This window comes from Mus caroli, unplaced genomic scaffold, assembly GCF_978045245.1.
Source record: "Mus caroli unplaced genomic scaffold, Mus_caroli_1 scaffold_3, whole genome shotgun sequence".
NCBI classification, from domain to species: Eukaryota; Metazoa; Chordata; class Mammalia; order Rodentia; family Muridae; genus Mus; species Mus caroli.
In genome coordinates, this window is record NW_028227258.1 from 129,387,338 (window position 1) to 129,405,298 (window position 17,961).

General features: G+C 45.5%; 1 protein-coding gene across 1 annotated transcript in view; it reads right to left on the reverse strand.

The window, feature by feature from the left end:
- Positions 1-17,961, reverse strand: part of Usp13 (ubiquitin specific peptidase 13) — a 122,298-nt gene that overhangs the window by 85,155 nt on the left and 19,182 nt on the right. The window contains exons 2-4 of the mRNA XM_021158246.3: positions 16,599-16,724; positions 6,843-6,903; positions 788-909 (exon numbers count right to left, since the gene is read on the reverse strand). Of these exons, the coding sequence (XP_021013905.1) occupies positions 788-909; positions 6,843-6,903; positions 16,599-16,724 (309 nt within the window). The remainder of the gene's footprint in view (positions 1-787; positions 910-6,842; positions 6,904-16,598; positions 16,725-17,961) is intronic.

The following is a 17,961-nucleotide window of genomic DNA, read 5'->3' on the forward strand; positions in this document are numbered from 1 at the left end:
GGTCCTGGAAGGCTCATGCTTTCCTGGCATCTGGGACTTTCTCTTTGCTACACACCTCAGTTCCCATCCTCCATTGCTACACACCTCTTCTTTTTATAACTGCACCACTGCCATCCCAGCAGACAAACTCTTCCAGTTTCCCAGACAGAATCTTACAAGGGAGAACAGCATGAAAATCTGACAAACATATTGTCATCCCCACACCCAACCAAGACACTTTCCTCCCAGGCTGTCCGAGCACCTGTGAGGGGCAGGCTTTGACAATTCCAACAACAGATTGGTCATGACATAGAAGCCAGCCCAGCTGGCACAGCCTGGACTCGTGAGCAGTGAAAGCCCAAGAGAGGTAGCATAGAGGAAGTGGGCAGCAATCAAGAAAGGCCACTCTAAGAGATCGCAGAGGAGACTGATACCCCTGTTCACACTTTGTTTTTATTTATTTTGTTGGTTTGGTTTGGTTTGGTTTGGTTTGGTTTGGTTTGGTTTGGTTTGGTTTGGTTTGGTTTGGTTTGGTTTGGTTTGATTTGGTTTGGTTTAGCTTCTGAGACAGGACTCTCTATGGGGCCTAGGATGGCCCTGAACCCACTATTTAGGCCAGGCTATCTTCAATCCCATGATCCTCCTGCCTGAGCATCCTTAGTGATGAGATCACAGGCACGTGCCGCCACACCCAGTGTTTTGTTCCATTGTATCCTCTTCTTCCTTTGGACTGGCCTTCCCCACCAACACACACACACACACACACACACACACACACGGACATGCAGCCACATGCACACTCACTGACCAGGGCTGGTAACTCCTCAATGTTAGGAAGGGCTATTTCATAGTGGTCTGGGAATATAACAAGTTTGGCTTCGTCTTCATATTCGTAATCGTCACTATTTAAATCGTCATCCATATCTAGATCTGAGGAGAGAATAAGAAAAAAGAAAAGAAGTAAGAAAAAGGTGGCCCATGCTGAGGCAGCCCTCACAGGGAATCCACAGGGCGAAAGCACCAAGGACAGGGTCCAACCCTGACAGGACTGGCCATCCTCCTACCCCACACTGGGAGAAATGGGCCCTGTCAGCTTTCCTGAGAGATGCAGATGTGTTTATAAATGACTGGGTCACATCATGAAGTTTCACAGGGTGCATGTATCTGCTGCAAACTGAATTCATAGGTTTTAAAGGAACAGATGTTTATGCTATGAGTTTAAGGCCATAATCTCACCCAATCAAAGGAAACAAGGGGGGAGGGTGTATGCGCGTGTGTGTGTGGCCAAAGGTCAAATCTAGGTATCACTTCTCAGGAGACCTCATCTTGTATTTTGACACAGGGTCTCTCACTGGCACTGAGCTCAGTGGTTCAGTGAGCTGGCTGGTCACTGAGCCTTAGAAATCTGCCTGTCTTGGCCTTCTTGGTGCTGGGATTACAAGTGTGCATCACCACATCCATTTTGTGAGGTCTGCGGATCAATTCAGCTCCCCGTGCTTGCATAGCAAGCACTTTACTAAGAGCTGCTTCTCCTACCCAAAAGCACATGAGTTTGAGAGTGGGTAAGACTGGCTTTAATGCTTGTTCACACATTTAATACAACTTTAAGCAAGTCACAAACTCTACCCCGTGCACTGCTCTCATGCCCAGCATAGAGAAGATAGCACTCCCCTTACACAGGAAAGAAATCAGACATGGTAGAAAAGAGGCCAAACACAAGGTAGGCCTCCAATAAACAGAAGCAGTTCCTCAGACACCCAGCCTTCTCCCTGACTACATCTTCCTTATCTCTGCAGTCCCCGTCTCTAACAGCGGTTGGAATTTTGTAAGCCAGAAGGAACCCATCGTTTGAGTAGGCCTGTTGTCCTAGAGAATTCTCCATAAATAAAACAGGTCTCTCCAGCCCACCCTGCCAGGCACCCTCTGTGCTTGGCTCATCTCTGGTGAAGGTTAGCTGAGAGCTCAAGGAAAAGTCGGGTCATAATATTTCCATGGATGGCGCAGCCTTGCCCTCACAAGGGGTGCCAGTGTCCCAGGTCATGTTTGTGTGTTTATATGTTTGGGACTATGGTGATGAAGATGGTCACATGATGTTGCAGTCACATACAAAGCCCCACAGACACATGGACTCCGGAAAGTTCCCAGGCTACATGTACTACAGCAGGAACTTGAGAACCAATGATCTAAATTCTATCATCACCTTTAATAAAATGCTGGTCTACTTCCATCTGCAACTCGGCTTTTCACTCTCAAAAGCAGGGCCACTTTGAGTTTAGAAAATAGAGCAAAAATATAAGCCAAACATAATAAAGGACTCTAAAATCCTAAGAATCAGAAAGACCAAAATAAAGATCCCAGTGCTACAAAGGGCTAACAAGAAAGGGCAGTTTCAAAGAAGAGTCTAGAAGTTTAAGAAACAACTCAAGAAGCTTACAGGGAATAATTCAAACAAAAAAGGCATTTAGATGTGTCATAAAATGTCCACCATCTATAACAAAAGTTACAACTAAATGTTCAGTGAAAAAGATGATCATTTCAGTACCACAGCAGAAGCGTCAACAGGTTTACTCTGTATAACAATGAAAATAAATACTAAGGAACCCTCAAGGCAAAGGCAGCTTTGTATTAATCCCATGCAAAAATACTGGAAGGGAGGGAAGGAAACTGAGGGAACGGAAGTTGCAAGTGAGCTGCTCCCACTCCACGATCCTTTATTATTAACATATTATGCACATAGACGTTGTAAGCAAAAGAGTATAAATCTCACGCTCTTGTGAATGGACCCCATACACAGCAGATACTACCAATTGCTTTTCTATAGAAAACATATCCACTTAATGCTTCCTCAAATATTACCTGGCCTGAATATATAAAGTGAAGAAAAAGCCCACCCTGGTCTTTACTAAGAGTGTAACCCTGGGTGAGTTACCTACTGGACAGTTGAAGAGATTCGAAAGAAAGAGGTCTACAGGAACCTGGAGTTGGATCCGAGACGCTCTAGAGTTTGAGCCATGGTAGGTGACTGCCAACACCGCCATTCGCCTCATGGTCTTCTCCCAATTCCTAATGAATAACACAAAGAGCCCAACACATACACACCAGGGCTGGTCCAGCTCTGAAGCAAGGCTGAAATGAGTTTCAGAAAGACCAGGCCATGCAGGGCTCTTCTATGAGACATCTGAGTGTGGAGAAGACGGGATTTCATACGCTTCAGTGCAGCTCAGACAAAGGGAACAAGTCTTATCTCCTTCCAGCATCCCTGGCCCCATGTATTAACGTCCTGGCGTCTCTTTAACAGACAGCCATAGCCGGGCGTGGTGGCGCACGCCTTTAATCCCAGCACTCGGGAGGCAGAGGCAGGCGGATTTCTGAGTTCGAGGCCAGCCTGGTCTACAGAGTGAGTTCCAGGACAGCCAGGGCTATACAGAGAAACCCTGTCTCGAAAAACAAAACAACAAAAAAAAAAAACAGACAGCCATGCTCTGTGTAGTATATGCTGTCAAAGAGGCATCAGGACACCAATACTATCCTGTGCTCAACAAGCAAAAACATCAAAAGGGGCGTTACTGTTATACAGGTTACCAACCATACCTAAGATTAAAGACTACTCAAATCTAAGCCTAGTCCCTATAAACTGTTTCAAGTGTGTGTGTGTGTGTGTGTGTGTGTGTGTGTGTGTGTGTGTGCACATTTGGATCGGAGATCATAGGCCATACAGGGGAACTGAATATTATGGCACAGATTTAAGCTGCCTACTAAATACTTATGTTTATGCCAATAGAAAAACGCAACTCTCAGCCTTAGTCGAGGAAGCTTCTCTTTCCAGTGAATGGTGGTGATGCAGAGACTCATGGCTTCACAGCGTAATGAAAATAAGTGACCAAAGATGGCTTGGCCCTATACGAAGCATTTAAACCACATTCACCAAGCCTCGGGAACACTGCAAAAGCAAAAAGACAGAGAGAGAAGAGCTATGACCTGCCATTCGCTGGTCATGCCACAGCCATCACAAGCACACACTCACAGCAGCCGAGGATGCTTGCACTGGGTCTGCACTAGAACAGCACCATCCAGTGGTCCTGTGAGTTTCAGAGCTCTGGACCGCTGGGGGGTGGGGGTGGGGCAGCAACAAGGCCTCAGAGGCTGCCTTCTAGTTCATTCTTCAAACCATTATTGACAATGACCTTTGCAATCAAAATCACTGCAAGAAAAATAAAAGCTCAAAAATCTTTCAACGCCAAGGTTGAAAGCAAAGAAATTAGCTAACTCCTTCATGCAACCAAAGAAAATGTGGAAGGCGATGGTGAGGCTGAGGATGATGGTGGTAATGGTGATGGTGATGATGATGATTATCATTAGTATCATTATTACTATTATTTAAAACGCTGAACATAGTGGTATACACCAGTAATCCTAACACTTGAGTGATGGAGGCAGTAGAATTACAAGTTCCTGGTCAGCCTCTATTCTAGTGAGTTTGAGGGCACCCTAGGCTACACAAGATCCTGTCTCCAAAACCTGAAACAACAGTAACAAAAATTCAGGTCAGATTATTTAATGATTTCTGCCTTGACAAAGACAGCACGGAGGTCGTCTGACTGGCAAAAGGTCACATTCTAGATGACAGTGGCAGGTACTGGGACAGCACTGTAATGCGCTTGACCCTCTCAGTCCTGGAGCTCCCTTTAAGGCTATTTTACAGAGCTTGGCTGTTCGTGCAGTTGGTTGGTGAGGGTTGAGGTTCAGGGTTAGCTGTGCAATGGGAAAGATTACCAGGGATGAAAAGCTACTCCAGGTGACGCTCCTCAAGGGAACCACAAGCTGGGGACCAGGAGAGAAGACACAGCCCAGACAACACACGGTACTGAGGACCAAGCCAAGAAACAACCCAGCTCCACGGCTGTGTCAATGGCTTCACTTCTCAGATGATTCATCTGTCTTTGTGTATGTGCTGTACACTTGTCTGTGTGTGCACATACATGTTTGCACATGCAACTTGAAGGTCAGAGGTTGACATCAAGTGTCTTTCTTGATTACTCTCAACTTTTTTTTAAGGCAGGGTTTTTCACTAAACCTGGATCTCATTAGTCCAATGAGTCTAGCTGGCTGGACAATGTGTTCCCTGTCCCCAGTGGTGAAGTTACAGATGTGCTGTCACCACACCTGAGATGTACGTGGTTATAATTGCTGAGGATACAAACTCAGGCTCTCTCGAGTGTATGGCAGGCCACAGTACCAACTGAGCCACCTGCCCATCCCACGGTCTCTCTTCGTTACGATACACATCTGACAGAGAGAAGCTAGCTGGGTGTAGTGATGCACACAGTAACCCCAGCTACTTAAAGAGGCTGAAACAGGAATCACTTAAGCCAAGGAATTGCAGACCAGCCTGGGCAACATAGCAAGACCGCAGCTCAAACAAACAAAAGGTTTTAACATGGACAAGCCAAAAGAATACCAGAATCAGAAACAATTTAGCCTAAGAAAAGAGCTACTGTTAGTAATCTCCTAGACACTGCCAGTATTTCAAATATGGACATGTTTGTCCATATTTGACATACTGTGTCCATATGTGACATATGTGACATACATGACACACACAAATGTGCCCACATCCACCTATGTACATGTACATACATGTATATACACAAATATAGACATGCACACATGTATACACGTAGGCACATGTAGACAATAATATGTGCAGTTGTTTTTATTAAAATGAAGTCATACACACACACAGAGAACTGAGCTGTCTTTCAAATGATAATTGTAACCATTCAGGGACATACACACACTCGGTCAGAGGAACTGTAGTAAAGGGTTGTAGCATTAAGAAGGTTGAGAGCCACTGGTAAGAGATGGAGAATGCCTTGGGTGAAGAGGCCTTGTTCTTGCTCAGGACCTGGGTTCATTCCCAGCACCCACATGGTGGATCACAACCATCCACAACTCTACCTGCACAGGTTCTTACACCCTCTGTGACCTCCGCTGCAGCACGGTGACACATGGTGCTCAGACCTACATGCAAGCAAACACGCATGCACATAAAATACGTCTCAAAAAAGTTTAAGCTGAGGAACTCCCAGAGATTGAGAGGGATAAGTAAATATGACAGGCAAGTGCGATACAGTGTTCTTGACTGTCTCCTGAGGCCAAAAGGAGGTGTTATTGAAAACATCGGTTTGAATCCTAATAAGACCCCTTGTTTGCCTAAACTTTAAAAGAAAAAAAAAAAGACTCACTCTTCCTTCAGGGCCATAAAGAAAGAGAGCAAAAGGGCTACAGGGGGCTTGGCCAGTACAATGCTGGCCACTCAAGTATGAAGACTTGCATTTGATCCCCAGAACCCACACTTTAAAAAAAAAAGCCAGGTGCAGGCATGTGGCTGTAACCCCTGTGAGGTGCAGGCATGTGACTATAACCCCTGTGCTAGAAAGGCAGGGGCAAGTGGATCCCCAGGGCTTGCTAGCCAGCTGGTCTAACTGAATTGCTAAGCTCCAGGTTCACTGAGAGACCCTGTCCATAAAATAAGGAGGGTAGCTGATTGAGAAAGACACCTGACATCAACCACTGAAGTGCAGGGGTGGGGGAGGGGTGGGAATGACACAGAGACAGAAAAAGACACAGAAGCAGAGACAGAGACAAGAGAAACACAGAACGAGACCACCAACAGCACTGTAATTCCTCTCTAGCTGCTGTAATTGCTTCAAAGCCCTGGTTCAATTCCACGCTCAAAGCACGGCTAGGGGAACTAAAAAGGGGAGGCAGTGTATAAATTGGGATACCTCATCCCTGTCACTAGAGACAAGAAGACAGGGAAAGACAGAGTATAGTGTGCACACTATTGATAATTATCTTACCTAAAAATATCTTGGAATTCCTCCTTTTGGGTAAAGCTCCACCGGAGGCTCCTCTTACCTTCTGGAAAGAAAAAGGAACAGATCATTAAATACACACAGAAAATGCAGTCCAATACAAAGGGTGTGGCCCAGAGTTCCCCAGAAAGAAAGGACCAGAGGAAATATCCCTCTGGACTAGAGATGTTGGGAGAAGCAGAAACGGGACCTTGATCCTTGCAGACACCAGGTGTTGTGTTGTTTATTTGTTTGTTTTCCATTGACTTACAAAGCAATCCCTCCTGGAAAGAAAGAACAAACCGGAGGAGATAAAGCCGATTCTGGTGGTCAGTGCTCCCTCCTGGGAGAGCTAGAGTCCATTATGAGGAGCAGACTTGGGAAAGAAAATTGTGCTGAGCCACCTGTCCCCTTGCCTACACAGGGGTTCTCAGAGCTTGCCCCTAGGTATGCTCAACAGTAACTTTTCAAAGATTTATTGACTATTGATGTATAGTCACTGACATTCTGATCATCTGAAAATGTAAATCGACCCATCTAAATGTTTTTGGAGAACCACCAGCTTGCTGCCATGCCAAATGTCATATGTTCCCCACCATGGGTAGCAGTCCTCAGCAGCAATCATCAAATGCTTGCACAGTAGCCGTTGAATACGATTTTAGTCTATTTATCATTTAGTCTATTTTCATACCACACGTCTTCTTGGCTATTAAAGAAGAACATGGATTCATTGTAAGCAGGGTCTGCCACAGGACCTTTCCACAGAGTCACATGAATCAAGGCCACGTTGTACACTCGGGATTTCTTTCTCACTCGCTTGTCCTGGGAGTCCTAAGTCTACTTTCCCACATTTTACTATTTGATGCCGAAAGCCAACTCCTCTTAGTTATTTTCACACTGTTCCAATAGCTTTTACTATGGGCTTACAGTTGTCCTCACAGAAATCTCAAAGTTACAGAACACTTAGCTCAAAGATGTATCTCTCCAAACTCTAATGCCAAATGTCCATCTCCTTAGAATCCCTCCCTTCCATGACAAACACTGTACACTCTTTTCTCTGCAGACATCTGTGGTCTTCTTCCATCTCTACTCCTGCATGATGGAAGAGGAAAATGAGAAAGAGGACCTGCGTGGAGACTGGCTGGAATGTGTGTCATTCCCTGATAGTAGCTTCAAACTGTAGACTCAGATTAAAATATGCCCTGCAGGGGGAGAAAGAATAGGGCTTACAACTAAAGAACATTGCTTTTGCACTTTTGGCACTGCAGGGTTCAAACACGGACACTCCTTTCTTAGCAAATAGCACCATGCCCATTTGTCAGGTTCAGTGTGTGACCAATCGAACAAACACAAGTTCTTCTCCTAAAGAACTCACCAACACAGAGGGCAACCGAGTGCAGACAGAAAGCACAGTGGGTTATGGGAAGTACTAGGAGAAATCTAAGAGATGGAACAACTAATGGAGGTAATGATTGGCTTGGCTGAAGGTAGAGGTAAGATGGGACTCATCATGTAGGAAGAGCATTGGACCTCAAATATAGAAGATACTTAGTAATAGGATGGATCAGTGGACGGATGGATGAACAAATGGATAGATTAATAATGGATGGATGGATGGATGGATGGATGGGCAGATGGATAGATTAATGGATGGTGGATGGATGGATGGATAGATGGATAGATGGATAGATTAATGGATGATGGATAGATGGATGGATGGATGGATGGACAGGTGGATAGATTAATGGATGATGGATGGATGGATGGATGGATGGATGGATTAATGGATGATGGATGGATGGATGAATAGATGCATAGATGGATGAAGGGGAGGAAGGAGGGAGAGATAAATGGATGGGTGGGTAGGTGGTAGTAGGTGGGATGGATGGGTGAATGGATTTTTTTGTTTGTTGTTTTTGAGACAAGGTTTCTCTGTGTATGGCCCTAGCTGTACTGGTGGAACTCTTTAGACCAGGCTGGCCTCAAGCTCAGAGGGATCTGCCTGCCTCTGCCTCCTGACTGCTGGGATTAAAGGCATGTGCCACCGCCTCCTGGCTTATAAATGAATATTTTTAACTGCAGAGCATACAACAGGCAAAAGAGAAATGAATACCTAAGTAGATTAAACACACACACATACATGCAGAGAACACCCATGCACAGGCACTAAGTCCTGGCACACTCCAGGAAGGAGAAAGAGCCATGTGGAGAACACAAATTTGGAGCAGTAAGAAGGGGCTGAAAAGGCTCTATGTCCCAGCTGTGAGCCAAAACATAAAGCTCTGTGTTTAAAGAAAGGAAGATTAATCAGCAAGTTACAGAACTCGTCTACCACAGGAACACGAAACACTAAACAACAGCAGCTGGGTTGGAGATTGGATGGACTTCAGAGCTGTGTGGGAAGCTCAGGTAACAAGACCAGGTTACCACGAAGAGCCACAAGAAAATCAACCCCCTACACACACACACACACACACACACACACAAACGTGTCTGGTTCTCTGTAACTTACAAGGAAGGGCAGGGCTGGCAGAGGGGATGCCATGTATACACAGACTGGCATGTTGAGCCTGAGGAGCTTCTGAGACGCTGAAAAGAAAACCAGAGGTCGTATTTGGATGGCCCCATCCAGTTCTGGGAAGCAGTTTATCTGGAAGCCTCCACTTAGAACAGTCAAACAAGGACATGGAGAACACAGGAAAATGAGCATGTCCAGAGAAGAAAGGCTGGATGGTCATACGGCATCCTAGGAAGGGCAGGTAACTAATGACTAACCAAAGGAAGGGCCTGAGCTTCAAAGGAAAAGAAAGAGGGGACAAGAATGGATGATGCCAGAGACAGGATGCCGAGAGGCAGTCTCAAATCTTCAAACTCCTAGCTCATAAAGTAACCTCAGACCTAAACCTATCCAGCAGGTGTGGCAACCAAGCTCTCACTGACAGTTCCAGGAATCCAGCACCATTACACAGTCAGTGCAGTGCGAGGTCCGGAGCCCTGAAAGGGGTCACAGCCGCAACTGGGAGGAAAGGGTGTTAAAGAGGCTTCAGCTGAAGATCATAATCTAGCTACAACAGGATGGGAGGAGAGGGGTCCTTGTGTGGACTGTTCTGTTTGAAGACCAGAGGAAAGAAGCTAGACCCAGACAAAGGAAAGTGGAGTTAAGCAGAGTGAGTTCCCCAAAGCAGGGGCAATTGGGAACACAAAGATAGATAGATGCAGTTTTCTGTCAGGGTGAGGGAGAAACCGATGAAAAATATAGGCAGGCAGCTTTCAGAAAGTGTGAAATACGTCCCCATGAGTTACTAATGCAGCCATGGATCCCTGCAGACTATGTAGAGTCCAAGGCTAAACACAGTGACCGAGCACCACCTGGGGTGAGCGGCTGGCGCTCAGTGGCCACTCAGAGGAGCAGGAGAGCACAGAGCAAGCTAAGGGGCCTAACTGAAGGCTGAGACCAGGACACTGGTCCTTCATGGCTGAGTATTAGACACTCTGTCCCCTCCTCTCCTCAAAGGCTCTTGTATTGTAAGCTTGGCCCTTTGCATGGTATTGAGCAATGGTGAGAACTTTAAAACTGAGGCACACTGGACTATCTGGGTATATCCTCAGAACGAACTGTGGAATCCCCATCTCTCTGACTTTCTGTTTCATAATGTGACTTCCACACACGCAGACTCTGACATCCACGAACCCTCCATAGGGTTTTACCAGAACCTGTTCGATGCTCTTTGGATATCCAGACCCCAAACTATAAGGTAAATAAATCTCTTCCTTTATAGGCTAGTGTGTCTCACTACACTAACGCAAAATGGACTTATGTTATCCCAACCCCCACAGTGGTGGGAGAGTTCCAGCATTTGTGTAGGGAAGCATCAACGCATCAACTGGCTAACATCTGGAGCATTGTTAAAGGCAAGGGTCAGTTAAGGAGACTGCTGTTGATACCGTGTTTTAAGCTATGAGTCATGAGAGGCAAGCTGAGCAAGTGACAGGCCTAGAGGCCTGGAGCCCAGAGAACAGCAGATCAAAATAGGAACACACAGGCGAAAGGGCAAAAATGAGTGGGGGTTACTGCCAAAGACGGAATCACTGAGGCAAAGGCGTGGGTGCAGCATCACAAAAATGAGGTCACCAGCAGTCCACAACACCACCGTCACCTCTGTGACCCTGAGCAAGTAAAGTCTCTCAGCCTCCATTTTAATTTCATCCCTTAACACTAAGACGTGAAGCTCCCGGAACTTTATAAGAATCCCAGATCCCAACAGAAGAAACATGTGAGTAACCCACTATCAGGACAAAGTTAAATGATTTCAAAGCTTATCCTTGAGAATGTGCTATCTCGGAATACCAGGTAGGGTAGCATGGGAAACGAAGTAAAACTCAAATCAGAGTCGACTATTTAAAAGATCCAAGATGTTTTGTAAATTTTTAGAACTCTACAAGATGGATACTTGAAAGCTAATATCAATAATTAAATAAATCTGCAATAAAATAAAATAAAAGTAGTAACAAAAGGAAGGGGCCAGAGACAGCTTCATGGGCAAAAGCACTTGCTATACAGAACTAATGACCTGAGTTTAATTCCAGAAACACATGGTAGAAGAAGAAAACTCACTTGCAAAAGTTGTCCTCTGACCCCCCCCCACACACACACACAGGCACACACACACACAGGCACACACACACACACAGGCACATACACACACAGGCACACACATGCACACACACCCGGGGTTTGATGAGAATTGTCACCATAGGCTCATAGATTTGAATGTTTGGTCCTGTGGAACTGTTTTGGAAAGGGTTGGGAAGTGTGACCTTGTTAGAGATGTGTCACTGGGAATGGGTTGCCCAGTCTCTCAGTCTCTCTCTCTCTCTCTCTCTCTCTCTCTCTCTCTCTCTCTCTCTCTCTCTCTCTCTCTCTCTCTCTCTCTCTCTCTCTCTGCTTTATGCCTGTGGATTAGAGTTAAGCTCTCGCCACAGCAGTAGAACAGTTAACTACAGAAAAAACTAAAATGACACTCAATGATGATCATAACTTTCTAAATGACTATAAATACATAAGAAAATATTCAATCATCACAGAATGAAGTGCCAAATGTTTTTATGTCACTTCTCAACCATTAGACTAGCAAATTCTGAAAATCTGGCCAAAGAACGGTGAGGGTGTGGACAAACAGACATTCCTCACCACTTCGACAGGAAGACACACTGGCACTAACACACTGGGGAGAATTAGCCTTCTCCTGACAAAACTGAATGTTGGCACCCACAAGTCAGTGGGAACATGAGGGTAAGTTTCTTACAGAAATCTTTGTACAAGGGTATCTGTAGAAAATGCATTATAACCCCATTAAAAATGAGGCTCAGAGCTAAACAAAGAATTCTCACCTGAGGAATACTGAATGGCTGAGAAGCACCTGAAAAAATGTTCAGCATCCTTAATCATCAGGGAAATGCAAATCAAAACAACCCTGAGATTCCACCTCACACCAGTCAGAATGGCTAAGATCAAAAATTCAGGTGACAACAGATGCTGGCGAGGATATGGAGAAAGAGGAACACTCCTCCATTGTTGGTGGGATTGCAAGCTTGTACAACCACTCTGGAAATCAGTCTGGCGGTTCCTCAGAAAATTGGACATAGTACTACCAGAGGATCCCGCAATACTTCTCCTGGGCATATATCCAGAAGATGTTCCAACTGGTAATAAGGACACATATTCCACTATGTTCATAGCAGCCTTATTTATAATAGTCAGAGGCTGGAAAGAACCCAGATGTCCCCCAACAGAGGAATGGATACAGAAAATGTGGTACATTTACACAATGGAGTACTACTCAGCTATTAAAAAGAATGAATTTATGAAATTCCTAGGCAAATGGATGGACCTGGAGGGCATCATCCTGAGTAAGGTAACCCAATCACAAAAGAACTCACATGATATGTACTCACTGATAAGTGGATATTAATTAGCCCAGAAACTTAGAATACCCAAGATACAAGATACAATTTGTAAAACACACGAAACTCAAGAAGAACAAAGACCAAAGTGTGGACACTTTGCCCCTTCTTAAAATTAGGAACAAAACACCCATGAAAGGAGTTACAGAGACAAAGTTTGGAGCTGAGATGAAAGGATAGACCATCTAGAGACTGCCACACCCAGGGATCCATCCCATAATCAGCCTCCAAACGCTTACACCATTGCATACACTAGCAAGATTTTGCTGAAAGGACCCTGAAATAGCTGTCTCTTGTGAGGCTATGCCGGGGCCTAGCAAACACAGAAATGGATGCTCACTGTCAGCTATTGGATGGATCACAGGGCCCCCAATGGAGGAGCTAGAGAAAATACCCAAGGAGCTACAGGGAACTGCAACCCTATAGGTGGAACAACAATATGAACTAACCAGTACCACCGCCCCGCCCCCCCGCCCGCCCCAAGCTCGTGTCTCTAGCTGCATATGTATCAGAAGATGGCCTAGTCAGCCATCATTGGGAAGAGAGGCCCCTTGGAGCCGGGCGTGGTGGCGCACGCCTTTAGTCCCAGCACTCGGGAGGCAGAGGCAGGTGGATTTCTGAGTTCGAGGCCAGCCTGGTCTACAAAGTGAGTGCCAGGACAGCCAGGGCTACACAGAGAAACCCTGTCTCGAAAAAACCAAAAAAAAAAACAACAAAAAAACAAAGAGAGGCCCCTTGGTCTTGCAAGCTTTATATGCCTCAGTACAGGGGAATGCCAGAGCCAAGAAGTGGGAGTGAGTGGGTAGGGGAGTGGGGTAGGGGAGGATATGGGGAACTTTTGGGATAGCATTTGAAATGTAAATGAAGAAAATACCTAATTAAAAAATAATAATAAAGTAGGTAAAAACTAAAAAAAGAAGAAAAAAAGAAAGAAAATGCACTAAGATGTTCATGGTTGTATTGTTTGGCATAGCAATAAACAGACGCAATCTAAATGTTCAGTAATAGAGAAGAAGAAACTTAAACATAAGCCTAGGACAGAATACTAAACATCTCTTAATGAATATGAAGTTAATACATCCACATGCATCTCAGTGTGGCTAGATTCCAGAAAAAAACACTGAGTGTTGTGGTGGGGCATCCCGTGGAATCACAGGTGCTGACTCTGGGGGGTTATGAAGGGCTTCAAAGGGATCTGGGGTGTGGCTTCACTGACAGAGTGCTTGCCTGGCATGCACTAAGCCGTGAGGTCAATCCCCAACACACACCTGTAATCCCAGAACTCAGGGTGAGTTAACCAAAACTAAGGATCTATGAAAAGCCTCACATAGAAACCCACTAGTCAGCAAGCCAACTTCAAAATATAATTTTAAAAGAGTTCAAACAGAATTACTGTACAGGGGAGGACAACGCCACTCCAAGAAAACATAGGTTATGAAATGCAGGGTCAAGGACCCCTGAAGGTCTTCAAACAGCACAGGCTATTGTGGTTGCCCTTGGTCACCCACCATAACTGCATGGTAAGACCCCATTGCTGAATACACCATGCATCTGACTGCAAGACATAGAGAACTCAGACCAAGAACCACCCTCTCCACTGGCTACAATTCACAGTTTCTAGACAAGCTTCTGGGGGAAGCTTGGTCTTATTGAATGCAAGACCCTGCATGAGGGAACATCAGCCTGACAGGCAAGATATTCCTACCGGCACAATAGTGGCATGAGCATACAGGGTAACTAACTGATTTCTGGTTGGATTTGAGCCCTACTCCACAGGAGAGAGAGATCTACGCTTGATACCGTAAGCATGGTCAAAAGACCATGGCTGGGTAGTCATAGGTCTACCTATGTAGATAGAGTCCATCTAGGTGGAGTCTGCTATTATAAATTTGCTAAACAGCCACATTATCATTGCTTTCTAAATATTTATGCTTATTTATAGCCCTAGACATCTCGTAATCTTAGTCAAAGACACTCCTCTCTCTGTGTGGCCAGTCAATCAACGCTGAGGTCCATGACCAGCCAAAGTGCTCAGAATAAGAGATTGAATGCTCAGTCCTGACCAGGGCATCTTTATCAACCCATCACCACCAAGGCTGAGGGGACACCATGGAAGAAGAGAACGTAGGAGCTGGAGAATGGGAAGCAGAGCCGTGGCATGGCTCTTGCCCTCATTGATGCACAGCAGCAGTGGTTCCTGGACAGACTTCCACAAGATGAAGCCAGCCACAGTCCCAGCACACCTGAAGCATGCGCTCTCCAGGCCCCACCACTTACAGTTGACAGCTACTGGAGAGTAAGGGTTGTTCTTTTTTTTTTTTTAATGTGTGGCTACTGGTAGACCTCCCATGCTCCAGGGGATGGTCACATACTCGTGCACTTATGAGTAGCTCTAATCAGACTCAGTGGGTTATCAAGAGATAGAACATGGATCATTAAAAGGGACATATTGGGGGCAACTTAGGGATGTAAGTTGGAAAAAAAGGAGATGGTTGTGGTTGTGTTTTATTGAATAAATGTATAAAGTCTCAAGAATAAAGTAAATTATCAGGTGTGGGGAGAGAGGTTTGGGAGAGAGTAGAAATCAATGGGGGGGGGCATCTCTGGGATTATCTGGAGACGTGGGATGGTGGAGGCTCCCAGGAGTCTATGGGAGTCACCCTAGCTGAGTTTCCGAGCAGTGGGGGATAAGGAGACTGAAGTGGTCACCTCCTGTAGCCAGGCGGGACTTCCAGTGGAGAGAGGGGAACACCAACTCACCCACAAAAACTTCTATTCAGAATCTGTCCTGCCTACAAGATGCACAGGGATAGAGATGGAGCAGAGACTGAGGGAACAGGCAGCCAATGACTGGCTCAACTTGAGACTCATCCCATGAGAGAGAGCCAACCTAGCATAACTGTGTCCTGAGAGGTCTCACCCAACATCAGATGGAAACGGATGCAGAGACCCACAGCCAAAATCAGGCAGAGCTCAGGGAGTCTTGTGGAAGAGTGGGGAATAGCATTGAGTAAGCCAGAGAGGTCAAGGACACCAGAAGAAGACCTACAGAGTCAACTAACCTGAGCCCATGGCGACTCACAGAGACAGAACCACCAGCCAAAGAACATGCAGTGTCTTGACCTAGTCCCCCTATACATTTGTAGCAGATGTGCAGCTTGATCTTCATGTGGGTCCCCTAACAACTGGAGTGGGATCGATCTCTGACTCTGTTGCTACGATTGGATCCCTTTCCCCGAGTTGAACTGCTGGTAGAGCCTCAGTGAAAGGGGATACACTGGGTCCTGCTGGGACTTGAAGTCCCAGACCAGGATGGTACCCAAGGAGGGGGAGGGGTAATGAGGGAGGGATTTATGAGGGTGGGACTGGGAGGAGAAGGGGAGGGGCTTTGATCAGGATGTAAAATTAATTAATTAATTAATTAATTAAAAGTACAAGATCTCTTTTTTTAAATTACAATTTTTTAAAGAAACAAAGGGATATGAACTTTTAAGAGAGTCTCTTCTCTCACTTAAGGAAAACACTGGGATATGGTAGTTTGGTACTTTTTTATATTTTTAAACTTAAAATTACTTTTTCCAATCAATCCACCACATGCCCTCTTAACTCCAACCGGCAGCCTAGAAGAAGAAAAATGAAACCCGGCTAAAGTCAGGACTGGGGTGGGAAGGAAGCTCTGAGAGTCTGCATGCTGCTGCGATTTCCTGTCATTAATGAGAATGAGAATGAGGAGTTCTGAGAATGAGGTAAAACCCCTGAGGTGAAAATGCAAGAACCCTCTCCAAACACCCAGCTCACCTCTCGCATGTGCCTCTTCAGGTGCATGTATACGCTCTGTCCAGTTTTTCGAAAGTGTCTTTCTACGTGTTCCCTTCCAAAGGCCAAAAAGGTATTCATGCATACGTAGAGCCCACCTTCAGAGTTCTAGAAGAAAGAGACAGGGTACAAAGTTACCAAGGACACCTGGCCAAGTCATCGAGATACAGACAACTGGAAGAAGTAAATGATGAGGGTCAGCCTCAGCAAAGGGTTACAGTGACTCTTATAGGTATCTGCTGGGACCACAGATGGCTTCACTCTCACCCCCGTAGATCTCCGAGCTTATTGAGTCAGGCTACTTTCAGTCCAGGTGAGATGCTATGTGTGTCAGGAGCTAGGAACGGTTGCATGTCGTGAAGTGCATCTCAGTTTTCAGTTTGAGTGGAACTTCTGGGTTCATGTGAGTTTCCAGGAGAAATCGCTAAGGGGAGAGACCTTCCCTGACCATGGGCTACAGCAGCTTTTAGGCCATGGGTTAGGTAGAATAAAAGGAGGAAGAGGAGGAGGAGAAGGAGGAGAAGGAGGAGGAAGAGGCAGCCTACAACACTGTCAGTCTCTGTTTCCTGAATGCAGTGGGGTGAGCAACTTTGTCCTGCCACACACAGCCCTACCACAACATTCTACCTCATGAGAGAGCACAACAATGGAACTGGCCAACTATGGACTGAGACCTCTAAAATCATGAGCCAGAATAAATCCTTCCTTGTAGGCATAATGTTATTGTGCACTGTGTAAAGATTATCCTTGTATTATTCAAATGCTGATTTCTCTGCTCCCATAACTGATTGCAATCCAGACGTGGCATTGTAATGATTATTCTAAGAATCTCCTGCCTGAATGCTGGGTAAGCATTGTTCCCCGTTGAGTCTCCGACTTCTCAATAAAGGCTGATCAGCCAAAAACTGAGCAGAAGAGAGAATAGAACTGGACTTCCAGCCCCAGCCAGGGGAATGGGAGAGAAAGAGGAGGAGGAGGAAGAAGAGGAGGAGGAGGAGGAAGGAGAGGAGGAGGAGGAAAGGGGGAAGGGGAGGGAGGATTCACCACAACGAAGGGATCCAAGAGACACCATGGTAAAACATCAGAGAGAACCAGACCAATGCTAAAATGCAAGTATCTCGGTGATTTTGGCTGGAAAGTAGCCAGATGAGCTGAGAGGATTAGACTAGATTAATAACTGCTCAGTTATTGTGCCATAAAGCTTGATTAAATGCATCCCATAGTCTCTGTCTCGCTTATTTGGAAGCTAGCCAGGACAAACAAGGAACAACTAATTTTAAAATTCCTTTAACACTTCCTCCTCCACTAAACCTTTCCTCATGTGTTTGTCACAGAGACAGACTAA